Source organism: Aspergillus ochraceoroseus (assembly GCF_002846915.1).
Source record: "Aspergillus ochraceoroseus IBT 24754 chromosome Unknown P175scaffold_1, whole genome shotgun sequence".
NCBI classification, from domain to species: domain Eukaryota; kingdom Fungi; phylum Ascomycota; class Eurotiomycetes; order Eurotiales; family Aspergillaceae; genus Aspergillus; species Aspergillus ochraceoroseus.
Window position 1 is genome coordinate 2,767,989 of NW_024468476.1, and position 25,023 is coordinate 2,793,011.

The 25,023-nt window shown below is 50.0% G+C and overlaps 8 protein-coding genes across 8 annotated transcripts; 3 read left to right on the forward strand and 5 right to left on the reverse strand.

Annotated features, from left to right (window-relative positions):
• Nucleotides 1–52: 52 nt before the first annotated feature.
• On the forward strand, nt 53–600 carry P175DRAFT_0528052 (uncharacterized protein; the record flags this gene model as incomplete). Its single annotated transcript, XM_040899576.1, has 3 exons — nt 53–180; nt 236–263; nt 496–600. 3 exons carry the CDS (start codon nt 53–55, stop codon nt 598–600), a joined length of 261 nt encoding a protein of 86 aa, XP_040755954.1.
• Nucleotides 559–5,863, forward strand: P175DRAFT_0513517 (uncharacterized protein). Its single transcript, XM_040898758.1, has 11 exons — nt 559–686; nt 764–2,109; nt 2,429–2,498; nt 2,702–3,624; nt 3,667–3,975; nt 4,003–4,069; nt 4,091–4,289; nt 4,314–4,459; nt 4,496–4,547; nt 4,569–4,574; nt 4,602–5,863. Exons 1-11 carry the CDS (start codon nt 648–650, stop codon nt 5,501–5,503), a joined length of 4,059 nt encoding a protein of 1,352 aa, XP_040755955.1. The 5' UTR covers nt 559–647; the 3' UTR covers nt 5,504–5,863.
• Nucleotides 5,864–6,102: 239 nt separating this feature from the next.
• Nucleotides 6,103–7,568, reverse strand: P175DRAFT_0489677 (annexin; the record flags this gene model as incomplete). Its single annotated transcript, XM_040895753.1, has 2 exons — nt 6,103–7,481; nt 7,547–7,568. The coding sequence occupies 2 exons, from the start codon at nt 7,566–7,568 to the stop codon at nt 6,103–6,105; spliced, it is 1,401 nt and encodes a 466-aa protein (XP_040755956.1).
• A 452-nt stretch (nt 7,569–8,020) lies between these two features.
• On the reverse strand, nt 8,021–9,338 carry P175DRAFT_0470786 (SGNH/GDSL hydrolase family protein; the record flags this gene model as incomplete). Its single annotated transcript, XM_040895056.1, has 2 exons — nt 8,021–9,002; nt 9,081–9,338. 2 exons carry the CDS (start codon nt 9,336–9,338, stop codon nt 8,364–8,366), a joined length of 897 nt encoding a protein of 298 aa, XP_040755957.1. The 3' UTR covers nt 8,021–8,363.
• Nucleotides 9,339–10,173: 835 nt separating this feature from the next.
• Nucleotides 10,174–11,211, reverse strand: P175DRAFT_0497684 (histone H4). Its single transcript, XM_040896334.1, has 2 exons — nt 11,077–11,211; nt 10,174–10,864 (listed from the first exon to the last, which is right to left on the reverse strand). The coding sequence occupies exons 1-2, from the start codon at nt 11,084–11,086 to the stop codon at nt 10,563–10,565; spliced, it is 312 nt and encodes a 103-aa protein (XP_040755958.1). The 5' UTR covers nt 11,087–11,211; the 3' UTR covers nt 10,174–10,562.
• A 592-nt stretch (nt 11,212–11,803) lies between these two features.
• On the forward strand, nt 11,804–12,442 carry P175DRAFT_0506195 (uncharacterized protein; the record flags this gene model as incomplete). Its single annotated transcript, XM_040898171.1, has 4 exons — nt 11,804–11,989; nt 12,054–12,118; nt 12,189–12,307; nt 12,369–12,442. 4 exons carry the CDS (start codon nt 11,804–11,806, stop codon nt 12,440–12,442), a joined length of 444 nt encoding a protein of 147 aa, XP_040755959.1.
• A 1,240-nt stretch (nt 12,443–13,682) lies between these two features.
• On the reverse strand, nt 13,683–16,560 carry P175DRAFT_0497686 (protein phosphatase regulator GAC1). The gene is made up of 2 exons (XM_040896335.1): nt 16,327–16,560; nt 13,683–16,162 (listed from the first exon to the last, which is right to left on the reverse strand). Exon 2 carries the CDS (start codon nt 16,072–16,074, stop codon nt 14,029–14,031), a length of 2,046 nt encoding a protein of 681 aa, XP_040755960.1. The 5' UTR covers nt 16,075–16,162; nt 16,327–16,560; the 3' UTR covers nt 13,683–14,028.
• Nucleotides 16,561–18,929: 2,369 nt separating this feature from the next.
• Nucleotides 18,930–24,219, reverse strand: P175DRAFT_0497687 (uncharacterized protein). The gene is made up of 2 exons (XM_040896336.1): nt 24,097–24,219; nt 18,930–24,026 (listed from the first exon to the last, which is right to left on the reverse strand). Exon 2 carries the CDS (start codon nt 23,894–23,896, stop codon nt 19,355–19,357), a length of 4,542 nt encoding a protein of 1,513 aa, XP_040755961.1. The 5' UTR covers nt 23,897–24,026; nt 24,097–24,219; the 3' UTR covers nt 18,930–19,354.
• Between the last annotated feature and the right edge of the window lie 804 nt (nt 24,220–25,023).

The window sequence follows — 25,023 nt, forward strand, 5'->3', positions numbered from 1 at the left end:
TTCGCCACTCTTGACTATACCTGTTTAGCAGGGAAAACTGGCTTTGCGCAGTATGGTTTGCGGGGCAGTCTTGATATTTGTGGAGCTGGCTATGTGCTCTCAAATGTGTCCTTGTAGAGGGCCAATATGTGGACTTCTTGCGGCGGGCATACAAGATGTGATTCTTGTTTTTATTATCATGTATGTAGCTTTAGAGTTGCTCTGTGTGGACTAGGCTGACCTCTGGTTGGGCTAGCTTTGAAGGCATTTGGCGAACATCAGATGTAAGTTGATAGAAATACTCATATTTTAGTTGGGTAGAACTCACATGCAATATTAAATTTACTATCCAGCTAACAAGGTGCCTGGACAGCCATTTCGTCCTGATACAGAGGTACTGTTGTTTGTTGCTCAACATATAATGTTGTTCGCTGGGGTTTAGGTAGTCCATGTAGATATGCAGATATATCCGTGGGACCCACGCGATTGGCCGACGTGCACGGACCAACTGAACAGAGCATGACGTTATACTTCAACCCTCCTTTCCACACCAATGTTCCAACTTCCAATTACCACACCGCGCGCGAAATAGTGGCCGTTTCCCCTGCTCTACAAGCCTGATCGTGTGGTGAAGAAAGGAGGAAGCATCGAAAATAGATCTAGGCAAAATGCCTGAAGACGATGATGGCAAACATGACTTTGAGCTGGTATGCTATCGTTCTATGTGCCTGCTATCAGCCCGCTTTGGCATGCGACAGCTCACTTACTTCGGTGTGTCTTTTAGGATTCGTATCAGCTCTACAGCCGATACGAGGATGCTCCGCACAAGGGGGATTGGAGAAAAACCGCCCTTCGAGGACCTACCCTCCCTACTGTAGGAAATGCAGTAGCCGGTGCTGTTGGGGCCGCAGTGTCAAACCTCGCTACTTACCCCTTGAGTCTGATTATCACACGACTACAAACACAGAAACAAAGGAGGCAGAAACCTGGGGGTGGAAAGTCTGCAGCTGATGAAGGAGATATAGAGGAGGAATACAAAAGCCTTTTAGACGCGGCTCGCAAAATATGCGCGCGAGGAGGAATCAGTGCTCTCTATGCCGGCCTTGCACAGGACACAGCCAAAACCATGCTAGACTCGTTCCTTTTCTTTTTAGCCTACGAGCTTTTTCGACGACGACGAATTGCGGCTCGATACGGTTCGAAGCGTCGATCCAAGCATGTTGTCCTGCCCATCTTGGATGAACTAGCTGTTGGTGTTTTGGCGGGGGCCTTCGCTAAGCTCTTCACAACGCCACTTGCAAATATAGTGGCCAGAAAGCAAGCATCTCAGGCTTCAGTCCGTACTCAAGAAATCGCCGCGAAGATTCGAGCCGAGAAAGGCATTCGCGGATTTTGGTCTGGGTACTCTGCTTCACTCATCCTTACCCTGAACCCGTCGATTACATTTTTCCTTAATGAGGTTCTCCGATACGCGATTTTCCGTCGTAATAAGCGCCGCAAGCCATCTGCACTAGCCACATTCTTACTGGCAGCCATCAGCAAGTCAACGGCGTCGTCGATAACCTACCCATTTTCTATGGCAAAGACTCGCTCACAGGTCTCTGATGCAGGACCCGGTCCTGGAGATCAGCGAGGGAAATCCGAATACGGCGACGATTCGGACGAAATTTTCCTAATGCCGTCGATAATCTCGAATGTTCTTAATATTGCGCGGGCAGAGGGAGTCTCTGCCCTGTATGCGGGCCTTCCGGGAGAAGTCCTCAAGGGATTCTTCTCCCATGGATTTACCATGCTCGTGAAGGATGCGGTGTATGCTGGGATCGTACGGGGCTACTACCTTTTGCTCATTGTTGCCCGGCGCTATCCGAGTCCGGAGGAGCTACTTGAACGAGCTCGCGAGCAGGCTGAAGAATATGCGGAGGCTGCTCGTGACGGCGCCAAGGGCCTCGTGGAGAAGGCGAGGAGTGGTGCAGAAGATGTGTTGGATGCACACACAGGTAATGTTGCAGTTGACATGACTTCGAATACGAGTCCGATTGACATGGACGGCTTGGCCTCCAATGAGACCGCAGAGTTGGTAGGAGATTATGTTGAGGATGAGGCAAGAGAGTGGAGGAGTCTGTACCACTGGTTTTGGGAGAAAGAGAAGGATGGGAAGAATTGAACTGCGAAGCTATGTTCCTTTATTACCCAGTATTATTATATTGTATATAATTCGCAAAGGATTTGACGAGCATTACGTATGATGAATGGAATATTTAATATTGATTCCATTGGGATTGTATGTTGTCCAACGAACGTGGATGCCCGGCTGCTAAGGCTGTGCACCCGATCGAGTCGATCCGTGGGCCAACTCGATCTCTCCCGACACTAACCACGGCTTCTTGCACTCTACTCTCGCTCCCCCTCCCCGCTCTCTCCTTGCTTTCAACACGCTTCAACACCAAAGCTTCTCCATGTCGACGGAGAAGCGCTCCGGCCCGGGCCTGGGGGACCTGGAGAAAGAACTGACGTGCTCGGTAGGTTGGATTCCATAACCTAGAACTCGAAGGAGAGCAAAAACACGCGGACAAAAGTTCCATCAGCGATTCCGATCCCTTGCATATATATAATCTTTCAAGACGATTAAGGGGGCGAAAAAAAATATGACTATATCTGGGAATAGATGATAATCGATCGCACATTTAAAACTAGAATACTTTGCTGACATGCGGTTGCCCAGATCTGCACAGACTTGCTCTACCAACCCCTCACTCTTCTCGATTGTCTTCATACTTTCTGCGGTTCCTGCTTGAAGGAATGGTTCTACACTCAGGCATCCCGTCGATCATCATCGTCGTCTTCCTCCCCTCGATATACTTGCCCCTCATGCCGTGCGAACGTCCGCGAAACCCGGCCCAATGCTACAGTGACCACACTGCTGGACATGGTATTGGCGGCCAGCCCTGATCAGGCCAAGCCGGATGCAGAAAAGGCGGAGATTGAGCAACGATACAAACATGGAGAGTCGGTTTTCCCCCCGGTAACTTCTCCAGGAAATAGCTCTACAGAGTCGGATGGTGAAGATGATCGAAGGTTACTAGAGGAGGTGCGTCAGCTGAGTTTACAAGAAAGTCGGGCTCGCACGAGGACGGCTCGCAGGACGGAACAGCCATTGCGCATTCGTCGGGCAGATAATCCGGACTCTGATGGAACAAGGGAGGATGGACGCTCTCGACGACGGCGGGAAGAGGAACGTGAAGCACGGCGACAACGAGCTGCTCGTCAAACCCCGGTTGCACCTCCCCAGGATTCAGCAGAGCGCACGAGACGGGTCGAACATCAGTCGAGTTTGCGGTCCTTGTTGAGCTTATCAGACACGGAAAGTATCGAAGCGGAAATTCTGCGACAAATCTTTGAAGAAGGTCTTCTGGACGACATTGATATGGAAAATCTTGGGCCAGGGCAGGAAGAGGAGCTTAGCGAGCGTATCGCTGAGGCATATCGACGGAAGCATTTGTTACGTTCACGCTTTCAGCATCAACAGGAGAACCCCGAGCCATCACAGCCACAAATACCTACTCGAATGCGATTGCAGTCCCAGCAAAGACCACAAATAACGCCAACGACTCAAGCATCCCCTAGAAATACGTCCGCACCAAGACCGTCTTTACTCGAACCCCCTACATCACGGCCAACTCCCGCAAGCCACCAGAGACGTCTCTCAGAACAGGGAGGCAACCGTCGTCGCCAGACTTCCCCAGTGCTTACCAACCCCGCGTCATCGTCGGACATCACACTGGGGCCCGCCGCAAGGTCGTCGAGCGATATTATGTCGGACCGTTCGCGCAGTTCTCACACACGATCCCAAACCATTGATACCTCGACCCGACGGACACGACGAGCAGCTTCAGCGGGTCAGAGCATCCCAAACATTACGATTGAAGGTGTGAATAATACTAGTGCATCTAACCACACTGGAACTAGATCTTCGATCGACTTACCAAGGACTGCCACGTCCACAACCAGTACATCATTGGATAGTCCTAGTTCTATTCGGCCGCGAAATGGTATATCGGATTTGTCTACGACCAGTTCTCTAGTAGCCCAGGTGGGCTTACCAACTAGACAGGAGCCACGTTCTCGGCCGTCATCCTCATCGTCTCGCTCCAATGCGTTGACGCAACCTGTTAACTTCTACCCTGAACCATCTATATCCTGTGACCGCTGTGGAAAGTTAAATATCCAGTATGACTTTCATAAGAAGTGCTCGCAATGTAACGATGGGAAATACCACCTGTGTTTGAGATGCTACCGACTGGGACGCGGCTGTCTTGACTGGAAAGGATTCGGAGCCTCAGCAGAGGCTGATTTCGAGCGTATGCGGGCATCATCGAGTGGTCAACCCAGTCAGCCTCGAGAATCCCAACATATTTTGCAATCTTTCAAATACTCTCGGCCCCCCGCATCGGCACGCCGCTTTGTAAGAGATGGGAAAGAGGTCACGAACGATGATCCTGCCCGCAGACTACAAGAGGGGCTCTTCTGCGACCGCTGTCAGTCTCCCGCTAACGACTGCTTTTGGAAATGTAACCAGTGCAACGAAGGAGACTGGGGTTTCTGCAACCGATGCGTCAATCGAGGGAAGTGTTGCACCCATCCACTTCTCCCCATCCGCCGTTTAGCACCCGGTAGTCGTGCACCTCCCGACCGTAACAACAATGATAATAATTCCGAATCTTTCAAGATCTTATCGTTCTCGACCAAATGTGATACCTGCGCATGCCCAATTCCCGCATCCTCCCTTCGCTTCCACTGCCTTCGATGCAACGACGGTGACTACGACAACTGCTCCAACTGCTACCTCAAGCACGTGGCAACATCTAAAATCCGCAAAGAAGATGGCCACAACGGCTGGCGCCGCTGTCTAAAGGGCCACAGAATGGTGGTAATTGGATTCGAAGACCACCCTGAGGGTCAACGCCGAGTCATTGTCCACAATCTCGTTGGCGGACACGCTCTAAAAGATAACCATCTCCCACCAGCCGTAACAACAGCCCAACCAACGTCAAATCCAGGTGGACTATCATCACCAGAAGCCGGAGTCGGCGACTGGAGCTGGAAGGAAGGCTCCGAGAGACGAAAGAAAGCATCGCGAATACGATCCTCGTGGAACTCTAAGCGAGAGCAAGAACGCGAGCGAGGAGGGTCCAATCTAGACCCTAATACCCCGCCACCCTTGAGCCCAGCCCAGACTTCCAGCTCTACATCTACTACCGCTGGTGCTGGTGCTGCTACTATTACTACTGCTGCTGCTGCTGCTGCTGCTTTTCGTTTCCCCCCAGACGGTGGTATCGGTCTGATCGTACACGCAATGTGGTCCTATTACCCGGAAGATGGAGTGAAAGATGAGCTGATGTTTCCTCGCGGCGCTGAAATTACTGAAGTGGAGAATATCAATGATGATTGGTACTGGGGTTGTTATGCAGGGATGACTGGGCTATTTCCCGGGTCGCATGTTGAGGTTGTGGGGGAGATTGTTTAGTATTCTTATATTCTCCCCTTTGTTTCTGTCTATTTCTTGTTTCTAATTCTATGTATGGGTGCATGAATTCCCTTATGGGAATTGCCTTTCCTTTTCTTTCCTTTTGCCTTTGGAAGGGGGGTGGGGGGGGGGGTTGAATCTTTCTGCAATGATCATGACGACAACAACAACAACGCCCATGACTACAACTATGACTATGACCATGGCTATAACTGCATTTATAGCTAAAGACCTTCCTATACTTCCTATGTATCTGCACATGATGATGATTTAGCATGAATACCATAATGACTGATTAATGTTGTTGTTTGATATGGCTGGCGGATTCAATGGATCTAATAGAAATATTCTCCAGAAAGCAGAATAGAGTTTTTGTCTTTCACGCACTCATCCAGAAAATATCTGCAAAAAGACTGTAGTCATAACCATAACCATAACTGCATCCACATCATCAATCTTTAATTGTCAGACAGTAAGTAATGTCATAGCTGTGGTATCACAAACAAAAGGAATCAATGAAAACAGAGAACCACCGCCCGAACACCAGCAATAGAAGGAAGTAAAACAACAAAGAAGAAACGAGGAACAAAATTCATTAATTACTCCAAAATAGCAACCATCAACCTCTGATAATCGCCGCTCGTCTCACCACGGACGCGCTTCACCAAATCCTGCTTATACTTGAACTGATAAGCGCGCTTGACCTGGTCCATGTGCTGGCGGTTCCAATGTAACCTGACCACACGGATGACGAGTTTCTCGTCCTTGGTTCCCATGCCCTTCATGCACTCTTCCAGGAGTACGGCGTCCCGCATAGCGGGGTCCAGAGCGGTGCGGAGCATATGGAGTAGAGCGTCTTTCATGTGGCCCGAGAATTCCTTTTCGATGTGTGCTTCCAGAGAGCGGTGGTAGCGTTCGCTGAATGCCTGGCTCAGGGCGCGGAGCTCGGCATCCGAGGAGCGGGCAAAGATGCTGCAGACATCGTCTACGTTGTTGACGATGCGGGCAGCGGTGGCGTTTTGGATAGTCTGCGCCTCGGCCTGGATGGCGCGGTAGTCGACGGGGGCTGATTCTTCGTGGCGAGAAGCGCGGAGGACAAGCGTGAAGAGGTTACGGGTCTTGAAGGAGAGATCGTCCTCAACGTCCTTGGGGAGGGTGCGGCGGTAGGTATGCTCGTAGGACGTTTTGATGGCGTTGAGGTCTGCGTTAGAGCGGCCCAGGAGGATGTCGTTGAGGAGCCATTCCTTTGTGCCGATGCCCTGGACAGCTTCGCGGGCGCAAGTGGTGTCGTGCATGAGGGGGCCCTGGATAATCGCAAGTAGACCCTGGCGCAGGTAACCGCTCGTTTCAGATTTAACGTCAGCAAAAAGGTCGCGGCGAATATGGGAAGAGTACGTTTGGCGGACAGCAGCCATCTGAAGCGGGTCAAGTTTGGCAAGCGTGTGGATCAGTGTTTTCTCGTCCGTTCCGAACCCCTTCATGGCTTTGCGAAGAATATCGGCTTGGGGGCGGAAGTCACCGGGTGCAACCTGACCGGGCACATAGCCTAAGGAAGGTATGACTGGGGGAGCCGCTGGAGGAGCGCCATATCCTTGTTGTTGGGGGTGGAAAGGAGGCTGTGGAGAGTGAGATGGTGGTGGGTAATTATTGCCGTAGGGTCCCTGCTGTTGTTGTTGTGGTGGCGGATGTCCCTGTGGAGGATAGTATCCTCCCTGTTGTGAAGGTCCAGGAGGAGGAGCGTATCCTGGACCGGTCGGTGGGTATGGCGAGTGGGTAGGTGGTGGAGCGCCGTAAGGTCCTCCTGGAGGCGGAGACTGATATTGGCCAGAATGTCCATAACCCTGCTGATTTGGAGGAGGGTGGGGGGCTCGGTTGTAGCCATACTGGTTCTGAGGAGGCGGAGGCGGAGGGGCTCGGTTGTAGTCATACTGATTTTGAGGAGGAGGATGGCCGGAATAGTAGCCCTGCTGTGGAGGCTCTGGAGGAAGACTGGTTAGCTTCACGAGTTCTTGATGCAGCTGGGGCGGGAGAGGGGGAGCATACGGTTTGGATACTGGTAAGACATGGTAGAGAGAGAGAGAGAGAGAGAGACAAAAAGATCGATGACAATTGAGATCTGGGAGGGAAAGAAGGATGAAAGAAGAAGAAGAAGAAGGGAATTGGAGGATAATTTAACTTGGTAGACTACTACTAGTTACTTGGGATGATGGATGATGATGCCGATGGCAGTAATGGAGCGGTAATGCAATACCGTCATATTTAATAATAGATTCCACAAATATGCAGGGACGGTGCCTGTTTGCGGTGTTTGTCAAATGCAATACCTTACCATACACGGTAAAGAACGGCGGTGCTGTGGCTTAGCCTTCGGTTTGCCAGCCAATCAGAATTCACAGAAGAGGAGGTGGCGCAGCGGTAAGGCTGACTGCGTTATTCCCAGGCATCGATTATTCTCCATGATTTGACAATTGACACTCCTGCAGGCTGCATCCCCACAGTTCGCGGGAGAAGTATGTTGATGTTCTAGAAGAATGTATGCAACAACATATTAATCTACCAGATTCAGCCTTATCTGGTTATTTACCCTGAGTTAGGATTTCCTTTTTTTTTTTTTTTTTTCAACTGAGGGGCTTACCATGGTTCTTAATGTGGCTTAGACTCGAACCGCAGTTTACATTCAGCAATAACGACACGAAAAAAAAGAAATTGTATGATGACTGTCCCTATTACAACTACGTGATAGCCACTCGGGTTCCCGAGTCTTCCTTCGCCATTCAGCATATTGGTGGTCATCGCAGCGAATACTGAATGCGTACAATATAACTAGTGACTTGCGCCCGGTCTGCGACACCCCATGCCCTCAAGCAGGAGGCATCTTCGGCAAACCCGGATTTGAAATTTGTCTATCGTCATCGCCAATATGATCCTTAAGACAGGGGAGGCGGTCACCCTTGATGGGAGGGGTAGGACAAGCGGGTAGGATGGATGCAGTCTTAACGATGAAACCCTGACTAGCAGCAGCCTCTGTGATAGCCTTATTCCAGATCACGGCCATTTTCTCGTAGCCGTAGTCATTGGGATGAATTTCATCCGTTTTACCCCCCGCCGTAAAGTCTGTCGGGTATGAAATCCAGCCGTGGGCACCATTGGGCGGAGGGGGATCCATGTCTGCCAGAACAATAGAGATACCATTTTTCTTGCGCAAGGCTTTTACGAGCTCGCGGTATTGATCGTTCACGCTGAGGCGATTCTTTACGATGTTCTCGTTCCCCGACGGCAGAAGTGTGGCTAGAACAATCGCTGTCTGTTGCATGTCTGTTGCGTGGATGAGGGCGTGAATCAATTCTTCCATCCGCTCTCCTGCCTTGGGGATGTCGTCGTTAAGTAGACAGTCGTTGGTTCCGGCCTCGATTAGGACCACGTTGGGTTTATAAGGAAGGGAGTGTAGAGAGGCATTTGCGACCTCTTGGATGGTGTAGCCATCGGTGGCTTCGACATCCTACGTATCGAGTGACAAACAGCATTAGTCGACGGACGGACAACGGCAAGGTGGCCAGGGTAAGATGTTCGTTCACACATTATCCACCATGTTTCCATTGTTCCTGCTCCCAACCATGTCCACCTCCCATCCCCCATACCGTAACCCATCTCGAAGAGGCTTCCGATAACCGTTTCCTGACGCGGAATGCTGTCCCCAGGTGATCGAGGCGCCGAGGGGGAGAATCCTCAAAGGTGTTTTGGCATCGTTCCTCCTTTCCCCAAGCGCAGGGGGAGTGAAGGCGGACACTATGACTGAGGAGTAAAGACTAAAGAGAACCACGAGTAGACTTCGCATCATGGCCAAAATGTTTCTGGCTATTTCGCTTGGCCTGGTCGACATTACCAGAAGCTTCAAGGGACAAAGGCCGTCTTTATAGGTCCTATCTCACTGCCATCCCTAGCTTCAAGTGATCAGCATCATCATCATCCTCGCGCAATCCTACGCCCTCTTACACCCCACTTTCGCCGGAGAATCCTCCTCCTCCTCTCAGACGCCCAGCAAGCAGAAAATCGCTCGAATGACAGAGTCACCTTTGTTACCACCAGGTTACTTATCATCATTCAGCCACCTGCATTCGCACTGACTCCCACTCGCCGGAGATTTCGATGAGCCTGCAAACATTTGGATGTTGGAACCCCGGCCAGGGATGAAACAAACCCTTGACTGCGGAGATGAAACCGAGGGTTAAGCCTTGTGGAACGTGAGCGACTAACGAGCCATCAATCCTCTGCGCTTGGATCAAGCCATGGCGTAATGCGTAATCAGGTACTAGTAACTAATACTATGTCCAAACAACCATTTTTTCATCGTGGAAATGAAAGAGGCTATTTTCCTGACTATGTTATTCAGCACACATAATGTTGGAAAGAACTATAGAAAATCGAAATGTGCGGGAGGAAGATACTTCAGTCCCTGGGAGGAGTTTGGTGTCCCAGTGCTACACCATATCGACTCGGGAGAAGTACGTAAACCTGATCTGCGATGTCGATTGCAGATTTATCTTTTTACGTGGGATTCTGTTACAATATACATAGACGCAGAGAGGACAAGACATCAGTTACTGTTTACCAGTTTAACCCATAAACCAAAGTGAAATAACATAATCCTTCAATTCAATCGGTGGACGAAGCTGCTCCATTTAGTACTAAGTTGAGTTGCAACCAACCGACCGACCAAAGTAAGTGACTAAGTAACAGAATGACCAAAAACCAAGCCCTTACCCTTCCTAAGCCTCAACCAAACCCCGAATAATACCCAGTGGCAAAGCAAAACAAGAAAACAACCCAACAGAGAATAAGTTTGTGTAAACGTCGTTACGTAAAAGCTGTCAAAAGGAAAAGAGCCCAACGAAAATAGAATGAACAAGTCATTAAGGTGTCGCGCCATTTAGAAGCCAGCGCTAAGCTTGAGGCTTTGATTCCATCTACATTATGGACCCGCTAAGAAAGAAACAAAGCGCAAGAATGGCGAAGAGCAAACGTAAACGACAAAGGCAGCGATAAGGTGAACAGACTTGATCTAACCACCGAAACCGTACAGGGTACGGCCCTGGCGCTTGAGGGCGTAGACGACGTCCAGTGAGGTGACAGTCTTACGCTTAGCGTGCTCGGTGTAGGTGACGGCATCACGGATGACAGACTCGAGGAAGGACTTGAGGACACCACGGGTCTCCTCATAGATCATGGCAGAGATACGCTTGACACCGCCACGGCGAGCAAGACGACGAATAGCAGGCTTGGTGATACCCTGGATGTTGTCACGCAAGATCTTACGGTGACGCTTGGCGCCGCCCTTGCCGAGACCCTTTCCACCTTTTCCGCCTGTGAGAAGGGGTCAGTTAGAAATTGAAATGTTGTAAACAGGAGTCACCAATCGGATATGGTCGAGTATGGTTTGATAGACGGAGGTATAGTTGGGAAGCCTGAGGCATGAATTGATGTCACGGGGATCCGGGGTGCGTCACCACCATCCACCACGTTCCATCAAACCCCACGACTAGACATCACACAAAAGGAAATAGAATGACACTTACGTCCAGACATTTCGAAGATGTTATTAAAACGACAAAAGGATAACCAATTAAAGATGAAAAATTAGATGAAACCCGGGTATGATTTGATGGGAGTGGTGGCTAGACGATTCAATGGAAAGGTTTGGCGGAAAAGAGGGGGAAAGAAAAAGAATAAATCAGAGGAGAAGAAAAGAGGAGAAGAGGCGTCAGTTTAAATAGGTGGGCGGTGGGGGACAGTGTGATTTGGGGCCTTGTTTTTGTTTAAACCCTGGAGTGAATGACTAAGCTACTCTGGACAGGCGTTCAAAAGCAATGTTGATTGCTGATTGGCGGAAGGGGCGTGGGAAAAAGGGTGTTATGAACGTTTGATTTCCAGACCGTGTTTTGGGCTGTTTCGAACTTGCCGGCGGATGGCGGGAAGACCCTGGGCGGGTGGCGCGGATCTGGTCACGTGGTTATATGATTAGTCATATTATACTCCAGACACCACTTCACTTCACTTCACTTCACTTCACTTAACCAAGTAATACCAACTGATCTGCAACCATGACAAGGCCATGACTTTGGTGCACTGGGATTCCATGTGAAGCACTGAAGCACTGATCTGCTGATCTATTTTTCCCGCCCCGAGACAACGTACTTCAGGGACAGCAACTTAAGAGCACTGCCATATAGACTTCTATCATACAACGGAATTGCCTGTCCCTTCATTGACTTAGGTCTTCAAGTTCAATTAATTTCATCCCATATGTTTGGCTTTGCTTCTCAGTCTTTCTCTTTCTTGTCCGGCACCAGAAGCCCTCGGACCGCGCGATATTTTCATCGGGTCTCAGCAGACTTTATCAACTATGACACAAGAGGAAATCCGGTTGCCAGGAAGGTGCCTGTTATTGTTGGTAACCCGGGAGAAACTTATGTGTTGATTGAACCAGGAGTTGGAAGTGCTCTCCGTGCTGCGAGTAAGCCTTTAACATCAGCTTCCGCTGCTTGTGCTGAAGATCGATCGATGCAAACTTACATTTTTCCATGATTCGCAATACTTTGGGTTTGGTAAGCTGTCAGTGTGCGTGCGAGAGTTCTATACTATACAACCGGTGTTTAACAAGTCTTTCTTCAACACTAGGATCATCGAGTTATCCCCGCCTCTATGTCCCAAGCCCTATCCCTCGCCAAACAGACTCCAACACAAGCCCGGCAACCTTGTTCTTGAGTGGAAAGATGCATGAGATAGTTCTAGATGGAACTTTTGATGGTACAGTCCAATCACCAATCCTTCCCGTCTTACTGATACTGATTCTGAATGTCTTATGTAGCAAAATTTGCTGAGGACGCAAGCGCTACGGGAAGGAATCTAGAACATGTAGTCGAACAGCTGAAGGATATGTGATGTCAAGGTTGTTTCCGCTGCAGCCAGATTGGAAGTCTTTCAAATAAAGACTAGGGTCCATGCTAACTCCCGGGCGATGGTTGCTGACACACGGACTCGGTCAGCATGTCGGGGGCGCTCAGCGCAACGATCAACGCGCGTTTAAAACCCCTACTACTACTACTACTACTACTGTGGAGGAAGATCCCGAACGTCATTCACCTTGGGAAATTTGGGTGTGGGTGGAGAGTTCATGTAATCTGGTCGAACGAGCTTGTGTATCTGTATCTGTATCTGTACTGTCATGTTTATTCTTGGAAAAGTTGGAAGTGGGGCGGTATTGCAGCAGGGACCCTTCTCAAGAGTCAAGACATCTTACTTTTCAGGGCCGGCCAGAGCCATGGAACTTACATACTTATACTTACCCCTCCGTCCCCCCTTTCAGGAAGACTAAAATACTAAATCTCCGCTTCCAGAGACTCCTTCTCTCCTTCTAGTCATTGGCCCCTCTTTGCATAAGCCTACTACAACCTTGATTTTTTTTTAATCCAAGTCATCAAAAATGACTCCACCTGACGTTCCCCTCGACGCTGACGAAACCATGCAGCAGGCAGAGGAGGACCCACCTGCCGAGCGGATCCCGCGCTGTGAGGAGCTGGGCCGGTTTCTGATGTATATGCCCATCCATGAGGTAGCAGACCCGGACTTCCGCTAACTCGGGCGTCGCCCCCTTTTGAGGGCCGGGCTGGACGTGCTGGGTGGCCGGCATGGGCATATCCTTGGCAAGAGTGACCTGCGTGCTTGGTGGTCATTGTTATGGGTGAGTCTGAAAGTATGGTAATGTCCTATAGTAAATAGTCCAATGGCGATGTAGGAAGAATGTGACTTATGATACGCTACAAGGGCAAGTACAAAACTGTTAGCAGACCCAGACTCTGTTATATTCCCCTCAAGGTTCTTGGTTGGCAATCATGAATACAAAGTCACAAAAATAATTGATTCAGGGCCTGTCTGACCCTGATTGCGGTGGTCATCATCAGTGTCCCAAAACTCCCGTAAAATGAATCAGTAATTACAACGCAGCTGTACGGGGTAGACTCTCCCGAAACAAAGAAGCTGAAAAACAAAATCCCCAACGCCATGCGCAAAATCAAATCAACTGCATAATGAAAAGAACTTCACTTTTCCGATCAGACTGATCCTGTCAAATCATGCATGCCGATACTGCCTGCGGACTTGTAACGACAATTTCCACCACAACAAGAAAAGAAAAGAGAAAAAAAAAAAAAAAAAAAAAACCATGGCAATAAAGTCCCGGAGCATCATAATCGTGTCAAAAGGGTCCGCCGAGCTGCACTGGACATAAATATAAATCCAGCAACTCGCAAGCCATTGAACCAGGTAAAAAAGAAAAAAGAAAAAAAAGTAGACAATACAAACTGAGCAGAGTGGAATGTCCTTGCGGTTTATTGCACATCGCAGAGGTCACACAACTCAAGGCTCGAAATAAGACTAGAAAACCAGCCACGGAAAAGAAGGAAAGTCGCAAAGTATGGAACAATAAAATGATGTCATCCAACTCAGAAAGAGCGACGCAAGGGCATTAATCAACCACGGATAGCGGCTGGGGTCTGCGTTTCTTTCAAAAAGCTGTCTTGCATCGGTTCAAAGTATTTGTATTCGAGAGTTGGAGGGACATTTCCTGGTGAAGGGGGCGAAGGAGAGTTGGACGATTGAGTGGAGCTCTTCGGCAAGCCCGAATCGGTTGATTTCAAGGGGCGGTTAAGATTTGGGGCCGAGGCAGGAGACCCGAAAAAGCAATATCGGTCGACAAGCTCCTTATACACCGAAGACTCGCGATGGGGTTTGCTTGATAATAGTGAGGATGGCATCTCATGGGCTGCCGGTTCACTTGATGACCTAGGCTGCGCGGCGATTGCATTGGCTCTCCAGGTTGCGCCACGGGCGAGTTTCTGATTATCGAGGTGGATTGCAGGAGCCTCTGATGTTGCTGCTCGTACAGAGAGCATGGTACGATCGTATTCGGGCTTTGTGCGCATAACCGCGGACAGAGACGATTCAAAATCATAACGGTTGCCGAAGACTTGGTGCGGTGGTTTATCGCGGCGAATGGGGAGCGGAGTTTCAGTATCATGAGGAATATCGTTATCATCCCCAGGCGTGCCTCTTTGGTCCCTCGGGGGGGGCCCGAAAGAAATATAACGGTGCATGTCGGAAAAGTCCTTCAGTGATGATGGCATGGAGTGAGGACGAGTGCCCGCAGATCCCGTAAAGCTCCTGCTCCGAGGCAAATTGACCCGGGGCCGTGCGCCCGCCGGGATCCCTAGATTCCGACTAGGTCTCGGTTTTGGAACCTTGGAAAAGTTGACTTGATAGTTCCTCGTGCGGTTGTTATCCCAGAATTCTTGACCATTCGCATTATATCGTACGCAGACGAACATGGTTTTCTTTTCCAAATTCGTCTGCTCATCCAGTTTGATATTGAATGAAAAGTGGTCATAGCCATCCTTGGGTGCGTGCTTTCGTCCACGATCGCGATTATATTCAGCAGTCACCTCGGAGGTGGTCTTCCAGTTGTCAAACGTGAAACGGGCTGCCACATGCTTGTGATAGGCTAGATTCGCGACCACGACATTCCCCACCAGGGAGCTTTTATCGGGCGAGAGATACAATTGCTCGAGGCGAACGCGATGGTGAGCATGATGTGAAGAGTGTTGGGGAAAGTTGGTTAGATGCAACTCCCATTCAAATGCGGGTGCACTGGAGGATTCAGTCCCAAATGGATACTCTCCATCCGCATTGAGGTCCTCTACCGGCGAAGAACCCGCACTCACAGCCTGGGGCTTATCTAGCTGCAAAAAGTGACGAATATGCTCCAGCTGGGAGTCAAAGTGCACTGCCTTGGAAAAGGTGGGTGTTCCCGGCATACTGGAGGGGCGTCGCCTGGCGGAAGGTGGGCGTAGCGCCGGTCGTACCAGCTCCCCCGACTTCTTGCGCACCATCTCGTGCTTGGGTCGAGGAGGCTCATCGTCTCGCTCGCTCTCCTCGGGAGAACTTGTCAAGGCCTCCTCCTCCTGGGCAAACGATCGGGAATGCGAAATGTTGCGGTTGTCTTTGGTCAAAGTTGGGCGGGATTGTCTACCAGCATTTGGACCGACTGCATCCTCCCTGCTTGTCGAAGGCTTGTCCCCTGACGATTGCCGCTCGGGGGAAGACATCCGTCTTTGTTCAATGGACCTGACAGCGGCCTCCAATTCTGCCAGCCGAAGCTCCTCCCTTGACCGGTGTGGCGATGACTCGTCATCGCTTGAATTCTGGAGAGATTCTGGAGGGGAGAGAAGAGCTCCGGGAGGGATGGGGCCCTCACTTACAGGAGGCGGAGACTGCCTGACACTCGCATAGGCGTCGGGGAGATGGCCTTCTGGCGCCGGAAATACGAACTGCTTGCTAGTCGATGAACACCGACGGTGCCGTCGTACGTAAGAGGCGGAGGAGTAGGCGCGGGGGAGGTTTAGACTGCATGGATGAGGGTTGACGACAGCGGGTGAACTGGGGGAAGGAGGCGTGGTGAGATCGGAGGGTTCGATGGGCTGTGCAGAAGGCGACGTCTTCCACGGCGCAGTGTATGGCATCCGGCCGGTCTTGTGCGAAGTAACGCCCCCGAGTAGGCGGGAAATGGGAGAGACACGGGGAGGGACTCCGGTTAGGTGTAAATATATCCTGATCTGTGCGTTAGTGGCGGATTGCGCCAGGAATCGTCGTCGGTTCAACAAGAAACGGGGGGGGGGTGTCGGATAGTGGCGTCAGAACTGGGAGGGCCCACCCATGTACATAGGAAGGAAGTATGTACAGAAGCAACCGGGAGAACAACAGCATGGACATACCTAAAGTATCCGACATCTAGTGGAGTCAATGGGGCGCGGGAGGAGGAGGACGGATGGGGTTTCCAGAGGGTGTGAAGGGAGAAGAAGATATAAAAGAGAGGAGGAATTGGAGGAGATGGGAAGAACGATGCATCGGAAGGTTTGGGGGTGGGGGAGAGAGATACGATGAGGATCGATAATAAATCTCCTACTCAGAATCGTCTAAGAAACGATAATCATCAGATCATAATATTACGATAATTAAATTTAATCAATCGGAGACTAAAAACACTGGCGAAAATTAATTTCATCCGCCATACCCGGACGAGGGTATAATTATATGATACTAATACTAGAACATATCCATCGTTTAGAAAACTCTCGGGCCTGGAAGCTCCGGATAGCCAAAACTCCCCACTCACACCTTGTTTTCGAGGCTTCCAGGCCTTGGGGGTTTTTGCCACACAGAAGTCAGAGCATCGTGTGTATTTACAATGATGGCATTCTGTTATCGTCCCTGCTGTGTAACTAACGCTGTCTTAAGAGGACACTAGGGACACGACAGTTATTTGCTACCAACTCTCGCCAACCAGGAGTTCTCCCAGCGAACGAGGTTCTTGGTACAGGATACAATATCGAGCCCAAAGTTTAGACAAAGCTAATCTACCAGGATTTCTTACGACGAGCCCAGGCCTAGACTGTTTTTCGTTGAAAGAGAACAGCCGAGAAAGGATAAGAAAGAAAAAAAAGGTACTGACTGCCCCTTGAAACTCGGTCTCTGAGTCGCTGGCACAGACCAAATAGCTTTTTTCCCGCAGCTTGGATATGTGTGCCTTCGAGGAGATTTGGAAGAAGCGGTCAGGATGTTCTAGGTTCCCGATATCGAACTCTGTTCTTAGAGTTGGGGCTTATCTTGATTACTTGCTGAATGCTGAACATGCATGTTGCTCGCAGGAAAGGATGAAAGATCTCCAGCTCGAAATCCCCAGGTGGAAATCCCCCCCCCGCCTTCTCCCACGAATGGGTGCTGTTGCCTCTCTCTGATCCGCCTGTTTCATGGCGGCTATCCTGCACTGCCATGCAGACGCCCCTGTGTACGCGATTTGTTATCTGGAAGGAAGTCGTACGGAGTGGTTTCGCGACAGGGGGAGACAGCCGTACAGAATCTGCAACGTCTTGTGTATCACAGACATATCACAGACACCAAATTGGCCACCTGACGGCTGGATCGTCCGGGGCTAGATATGTCGAGACCAGAAACTATAAAGCTGTCGCCACTGTCGAAGGCTGCATCCTGAGGCCTGTAATTGAGGGGATTGATTGGATTCTGGCGGAGCTACTGCAAGACGAATTGGCCTCCTACTCCCCCCCTCCCCCCAAGAGCACGTCTCCGATCGTCCAGATGACTGGCCCAAGCCGCGCGTGGCAGTGGATGGCGCAAGTCCCGGTGATGCCCGAGGCTTACGGGCTTATTTTTAGTGTCGCGAACTGACACTTTCACCTGCAACCAATGCAGTAGATCGAGGCCAAAGCTCGATAACGGCGCTGGCTGTAAAGCCCTTCGTATAGGACGGACAGGGAGCGAAAATTCACAGTGCACACACACACACCTACCTGCAGACTACTCTAATATTCATTGGGAAGGAGTCTCGGAGGTTCACCCTCTCAAGTTCTCCGATTCTCCTCTGGTGAACATGCTACACCAGTATTCCGGGATTAACAGGATCGCCATTTCGCACATTGGAAATCCAGCCAAGCCGCAATCCGATTACTCTCTCTTCTCTCTATATAACTAAATGAATGGCTGCATAACACCGACCTCAGGAGGCGAATCGCCACCACACCGTCTGAACGCTCTCGCCTCCGCAGCACGCAGCACGCAGCACACAAAAGCACCACTGAGCTTCTAGTCCCCATACTCTCTCTCGGGGTTAGTTAGCGTTCCGGAACGACCAAGGTAGTAGCGCGCGCCCGTGGGGAAGCAACTCCTCCGGACGGACTCCGGAGCATGGAACCATACAATAGCATCATCTCCTTTTTGTCTGCCAAGAGGCGTCAGCCTGAGCGGCGCCCACCCAGCCAAGTTCAGTAAATGCGATGCGATCGGACGGTTCGGTAGTTTGATAGACGCGTTACATACTTGGCCACATCGCCTTCAGAGGTAGGGGGGATAGATACAATCCCTGCCCGGGATAACTAGTTAGTTATGGATTGACTGCTTACGATGATGACATCTGACGCGGGGCCCCCCATCACAGGCGCACGATACAGAAGAAGGTACATGGCTGACTGGCTGGCTTTTGCCGATGGCATGATTCAACCTGTTATGGAAACAGGATAGCACTGAAAACAAATCATGCTTAGATACATACCTAGGTCCTACCTAGCAAGTGAAGATGGAAGGGGGCAGCTATCTTACTTAGTCTAGTAAGAGGGTTTCTTTGTCTGGATTGAAAGTTCAGGGGATAATCAGAATCAGTGCATGGATTTATGTACTTACTACCTAATATTATTGTACACCAGGTACAATATCTATAGAAGGTGAAAATCTAATTTAAGAAGATACTAGATTCTAGCAATCAATTCTAGTGTTTCATCCACAATACCGCTTTGAACCCCATCAAGAGCTGTCTTGACTTGGCTGTCTAGCGTTCATAACGAGTATATATATATATATATGGTCTTGATTTAACTGGGAGGATAATTGTACATGGTCATTCACATTAATCCTTATATCAATCCAATACCTTGCCTATCGCTAGCTACAGTCAGAGTCTTTCAAATGCTTAAAATATAGAACAAAAAAAAATCTACCAAAAGAGCCAGCTTTATAGTAGAAAGTGAGCACAACCCATGATAGCATCATCATCCTGTTGACACCACCCAGATGCAGGCAATGAAAAGCAAAACAAAAAAAAAAAAATATATATATATATATATATATATATATAGTCAAATCATCATTTTTCAACATTAATTAAATGGTGTAAGTATTCATTGGTGGTTGGTTCATAATTATCGTATATCGTCAAGGGGCGTAAACGTTCAGCTAAACACTTGCAGTTCGTCGCTTCTCGCTCGGCTTCTGTGTATATGCAATCAATAGACGGAAACCAGTTCCGCGTTGCTGGCATTCGCGAATGACCTTCCTGTCAGCCCAGATGCTGCGGTCGACGTCGCCATTGGGGAGTACTGGACACTCATAAACGCGTGTATACCACCAGCGGCCGACTCGGGCGACAATCTTGCGAATGGATTCGTCGTTGGAGGGGGAAGGGGACGGATCGGACAGTAAGTCCCCAAGGGATAGATCAGTCTCGTTGGAAGTGGATTTCCCATGCACCTTTGACCTTAACCCCGTGGAGGAGCCGCATGCGGCAGAAAGAGCGGTTGACGACATTACCGCAGCGGTCAATGTGGATGGGTTGGAGGAAGAAGTTGACGAGGAAGATGCAGATGACCGCACAATAATCCCCGCTACTGGAATCTGAACGATGCACCGTCGAAGACTGTCGAAGCCATATCGTCCCAAAAGCTTCTGGATGCTATCGCTCGCAGGCTTAAGGCTGATATTGCCATCCGATAGGTACATTGTTTCCTTCAGCTTTCTCACGGCTTTGCGAGTGCGTATTCCCATATTTACCATATCAAGGTCAATGATGCTCATTTCCATGTAGCCACCCGCACGAAGGACTCGCTTGCATTCCGACACTATGTTGTCCTGGGCTTTCTCTGAGCAGGCAGCTGGGAATCGGAGAACAGTCACTGTGAAGAATGCTTTGGGGAAAGGAACTGGGTCTTCAAGAGACGCATGGTGGATGGTGTGGTGGTTCGTTGGAGGTTGCCATGCCGCAGGGTGCTTTGACGCAGTGGGGCTAGGCCCTTCATGGAGGCAGTAGACGTCGGCATTTGGATATGTCAGGGCACAGTAGAAAGACCAGTCATCATTTCCTAATCCATCAACCACTAGAATCCTCTCTTGTTCGCCATTTTTGATATGGTTATGTGCGGGACTAAATAACACCCTCCCAAAGGACAGCCAGCGGCTGGTCATGAGGGACCCAGATCTGATGTTGGTTTGAGCAGTGGGACCTTCGCGATCACGTTCTGCGATATCAAACATGATGGTATTTCGCTGACGGCAGCTCTCAAAGCTTGGAGATGGATTCAAACTTGGTGAGTTAAGAAAGCTAGAAGGGGTTGGCTCAACCGAAATAGTAGGAGCTGGTATATCACCATACCCTTTGCTATCTGAAATTCCCACGTCCTGGTCCTGACGATAGCGAGCCATCATATCACTCACGGAAGGTTGTGAAGTAGGGCTAAGGGAGGTGCGTAGCGCTGTCACGATCTTGGACCGCCGAAGGTGGATGGAATTCCCGCTATTTGGAGGCGACGCAGGGGTCAGAGCGACTGTGGGTTGTTCAATCAATATAGGAGGCAAATTTGGACGGCCAGTCTCGCCATTGAGCCCTGCTTGAAGAGCACGGGTAGCCATCGTCGCCATTTCGAATTTTTCGCTTCCCAATTCTCTCGATAAGGGAAGATTTGGGGTTTCCGGGGAGAGTACATGGTCAATAAATTCGTCATATTCCCCCCATATTTCGTCCTCAGTTAAATCCATCTCAGGTGTAGGAATCACCGCCGTAATTGCAGCAAGGCTCTCTGAGCCACTAGAGGTTGAGAACATTGAATCCTTCCGCGGGGAGAATGCCAAAAATTCATGTTTAGCGTAAGGACCTGCGAGGAAGTCGAGAACACTTCCCTTCATGGGGTCCCCGAATGGCATTGTAAGGTCGAACCCAAAGTTCCCTGGTTCACTTCTTTGTTTATCAGGGTGGGAGCTAGGGATTTGTCTATGTGAAAGGTCGGTGACCGGAGCGAGTAAAGATGGAGATTCAGCGACACTAAAGGGCCTCGAGAACGACTGAAAGGCCGGTTTGTGCTGCCTGTCTCGCCGGGAAACAACACGTGGAATACGCCCGACGGATGCCAATCTGCTAGGGCGCTGTTTTTCCACATTCGTCTCAGGGCCGGAGGTAGGTTCCTTCTGGAAATAGACCTTTGGCGAGGCAGGTCGGTCGTCTCGAAATTCATTGTGAAGTTTTGGTGGGGAGGGAAGTAGGATAGATTGGGTTGTTTTTCTAATATCCAGGCGTTCTGGAACCTCTGCCGTTAGGATAAGCTCCTCCTCCTCTGTTGGTGGTGAGTCCTCCAAGTTATGGAAGATATCTTCTAAAGGATCCGAATCAGTGTCGACTAAAGCATAATGGGCAACTGGCCGGCGAACGCTCACAGGAGCGACTTTGGCAGCCAGCTGAGGTGCAGGTGCAGGTTCACTGGAGATCGGAAGAACCACCCTTGAGTCTTTCTGGAAGAATGGCCATTTTAGATTAAGTCCTTTCTTAGACGGCTTCTTCATCTTAGGCTGGGATCCAACATGGCGTGCAGAGGTGCTAGGAATGTTGAGCTGAGGCAAGCTCCGCGTAGAAGCATTTGCCTCAGAGCGAACTTTTGGCTTTTCAACACCACCAATGTTCGGGATTTTGGATTGGCTCGCAGTTGAAGATATTGTAGCTGGGCTAGAGAGGTCTCTGCGGTGGGATTCCCTCGAATCACGAGGCTTTCCTGTTGGGCCGGTAGAAGTCTTGTTGATGTATCCAGATGGCTGAAGCATTTTGGAGTCCTGTGTTGATCCCGGGGCAGATTTAGTGCTGAGAGCACTCATACTTTGTTCGCTTTGTGTCCGAGACAATATTTCACTGCGCATGCCGCCACCGTTGATATACACAGGCTCCAGGCGTTCAAGAAGGAAGTCGTCAAGTTCCATGTCCGGCCGGCTTCTACTACTCCCCTTGCTACTAGCAACAGATTTAGGTCCACTTCTCGTTGTACTGGTCGATCTTCCCCTAGTATCGCTGTTGCTACTAATGCTTGACTTCCGACCTCGCTGGGCATACTTTCCGTAACCTTCATGACCGGTTCCAGCAGCTGGGCCTTTTCGCGCAGTTCGAGCTTCATTTTGACGGGTATTCAATTCGGGTTTCGATTTCTTGGAGAAAAGTCCAAATCTCCGAGACTTTTCAGGGCTGGAATCAGTTGGCATTATGTTTGGCGGCTCAGTCAGGGTTCGTGGTGACTTCCTGGTCATCTCTGGTGATGTTGGAGTGCGTATCTGGGCCCGAGATGACGCAAGAGAGTGGAGTGAATCAACGGATGCAGCAGCAGATTGGTTAGAAGCAGGGGCAATGGAGCTTTCCCCGGATCCATGCCGCTTGTGGGCCCTGACTGCACGAGGAGAAATATTTGTCCTAACAACAGGAGATGGTTCCAATTCTAACTGATCGGTCCCTTCTCTGCTCGGCCTCATAGGGATTTGGACTGAAGGATTGGGATGGCTTCTAGTTCCCATAGATACACCTGTTCCAGTGAGGGGTTTTGTATTTACCTTTTCTCGGCTTTGGCTGGCCACTGGGCTGGCCTTGGCCTGTCTCGGAAGACCGGATCTTATTGATGCCCGTCGGGGCAAAAGGCTATTTGGAGGAGAGGGTGATCTCGCGAGATCAGATTTCACCTCGGTTTCCTCACGGCTCTCACTGGCAAGCGACGTGGTTGATCCCATTCCTCGGGCTAGATGCGGGGATCTACCAGCTACTCTACCACCTTTCTGGGATGGCTTCTGTATTTGGGGTGAGAAGACAAGAAGTCCGGTGTGGGAAGGGCTCGGCTGCCTGAAGCGGGGACCAACCTTCGCGGGCTGAACGATTCCGGGAGAACAGGATGACAACGACGCAGGCGTAGATGTCCTACTCCATACACCTGGAGATCCGGAGTATCTCGTTGAGGGGGTGCTCGCAGACGGAAACACTGGAGTGGGAGGGGGCAAATTATGTGTATTAATGGTCGTACGAAGGCTTGCCAGCTCCTTCGGGCCATGGTGTACATGTTTCTCCAGAGAGGCCTTCGCAAACTGATCAGTGACCATGGGAGACGGGGTTTTTCTCACGAGCTCTGTCCGGCTTGAAGAGTGAAAAGGTACGGGTTCGGTATAGGTGGCTGCAGTATTGTTCGGGATAATCACGTTTAAACCGCTGGGCCTTATAGACTCCGTTTGTACCTTGTTCTTCTCGGTATGTTGGCCTATTGTCGGAGCCTTTCTCCGCAGGACGTTTCGCGGTCGACTCTGCAGTGGCAAGTGACTATCAACACTGGGGGAGCTCTGGAGCAAGATCGGTGTAATCGGTGTTTTTAGAGTTTGCGGCAGGTCTGTTGTCGTATCAAGAGAGGATTGGAAAGGAATTGCATGAATAGGTGCTTGAGGGGAAACAAATGGGCGAGTAATGTCAAGACTAGGCGAAGGGTTTGATTGTGCAACAACCGGGCGGATCTCTTCCGCCTCAGACATAGAGACTGCCCTCCTCGATCTTGATGATAGGTTTATTAGACGTGGAATCTGCGGCCTGGAGGATAGCGGCGTACTCGATCCCAATGGTTTAGACTGAGCAGTAATCATCGGCAATGATACATTTCGAGCTTGGGACCTGACATCCCTCAACCGGGGTATTCGGCCACCATCAGACCTGTACGACATGGTGTGACCCTTCGATCAAGTTCCGGCTCCAGTCCGAAGACTAATAATTCAGAAGGGATAGTGGAATAAGGGAGGCTTGAAATCATTCCGTCTTCTTCGCGGGGAGAGAATGTCACTGTTTATAGCCGCACTGCAAGCAATCGACCACCGTGAGCTTGCAAGCCTAGCAGAGCGCATCAAAAATAAAGCCTCAGACTTACACTTCAGGCGCATGACTTGAAAGTCGAAAGGAATAAGCATGGGTCCGGACGATATATGGGGTAATTTAAGAAATCAATCCGCGTGAGCGGTAGTATATCTAAATGCGGGAAGAAAATGATGGTACCGGAAACGCAGTCTGGGCCGGGGTATATTTAAATAAACAATGTGAAAGCCAAACCCTGTTTGTGCAGTGAAAAGAACGTAATGTAAGAAGGCCCAGAGAAGGCCCAGAGCTGTAAAAAAAAAAAAAAAAAGTGAAGCTGTAGTTCGCAGGTGCAGAAAAAAAAAGAGAGAAAATAAAAAGCCAAGAGCACAAATGTATATGCCCAAGCGGGTTATGAAGCTGCTCCGCCACACACTAAAACGCCGCGCACTGTGGCTAAATAGGCAAAATAGATCCAAGCTGGGTCTGCACGACCACGTCAGAGGCCATGTATAGTTTGGGGAGGCGACTAGATTCAAAAGGGAAAAGTTACACAAGGAAATCAGCTGTACATGGAAAAGAAAAGAAACGAACGACAGTAACCGTCAAGAGAAAATGAAAGGGAAAAAAAAGAAAGAGAAAGTTGGGATTCCGGTGTACTTGAACCAGGATAGATCTGGGCCTTTTTTAAACGAGGAGAACGTGCCTCGCGCTAATCACAACCCTGTTGGCGCAGCTGGGTTAGTAGGGGAATCCGATCCCTATTCGCAGGCTAACGATCCATCTAGAGACGACGAGGAGGAATCCTGGCGCGATTCGAGGGATCACCTCCAGTCCTGGAATCGATATTGATGTGATGAGAAAAATCATTGGTGCAAGAACAGTCCATTTCTTCTCGCGTTATCAACCGCTTCACCCTTCAAGGCTTAGGGAACTCAAGCCGTACACACAGACAAGTATTCCATCGTAGGAAAATATCCTTTAGGGAAAAGGAGGGGGTCAT

What these genes read in the sequence shown, in the direction of transcription:
- P175DRAFT_0513517 (XM_040898758.1), top strand. Translation starts at nt 648, where the DNA reads ATGCCTGAAGACGATGATGGCAAACATGACTTTGAGCTG. An exon ending in TGGAGGAGTCTGTACCACTG is followed by an intron (nt 2,110 to 2,428) that starts GTTTTGGGAGAA and finishes TCAACACCAAAG; the next exon opens with CTTCTCCATGTCGACGGAGA. An exon ending in GACTTACCAAGGACTGCCAC is followed by an intron (nt 3,976 to 4,002) that starts GTCCACAACCAG and finishes ATCATTGGATAG; the next exon opens with TCCTAGTTCTATTCGGCCGC.
- P175DRAFT_0497686 (XM_040896335.1), bottom strand. Translation starts at nt 16,074, where the DNA reads ATGCCATACACTGCGCCGTGGAAGACGTCGCCTTCTGCACAGCCCATC.
- P175DRAFT_0497687 (XM_040896336.1), bottom strand. Translation starts at nt 23,896, where the DNA reads ATGTCGTACAGGTCTGATGGTGGCCGAATACCCCGGTTGAGGGATGTC.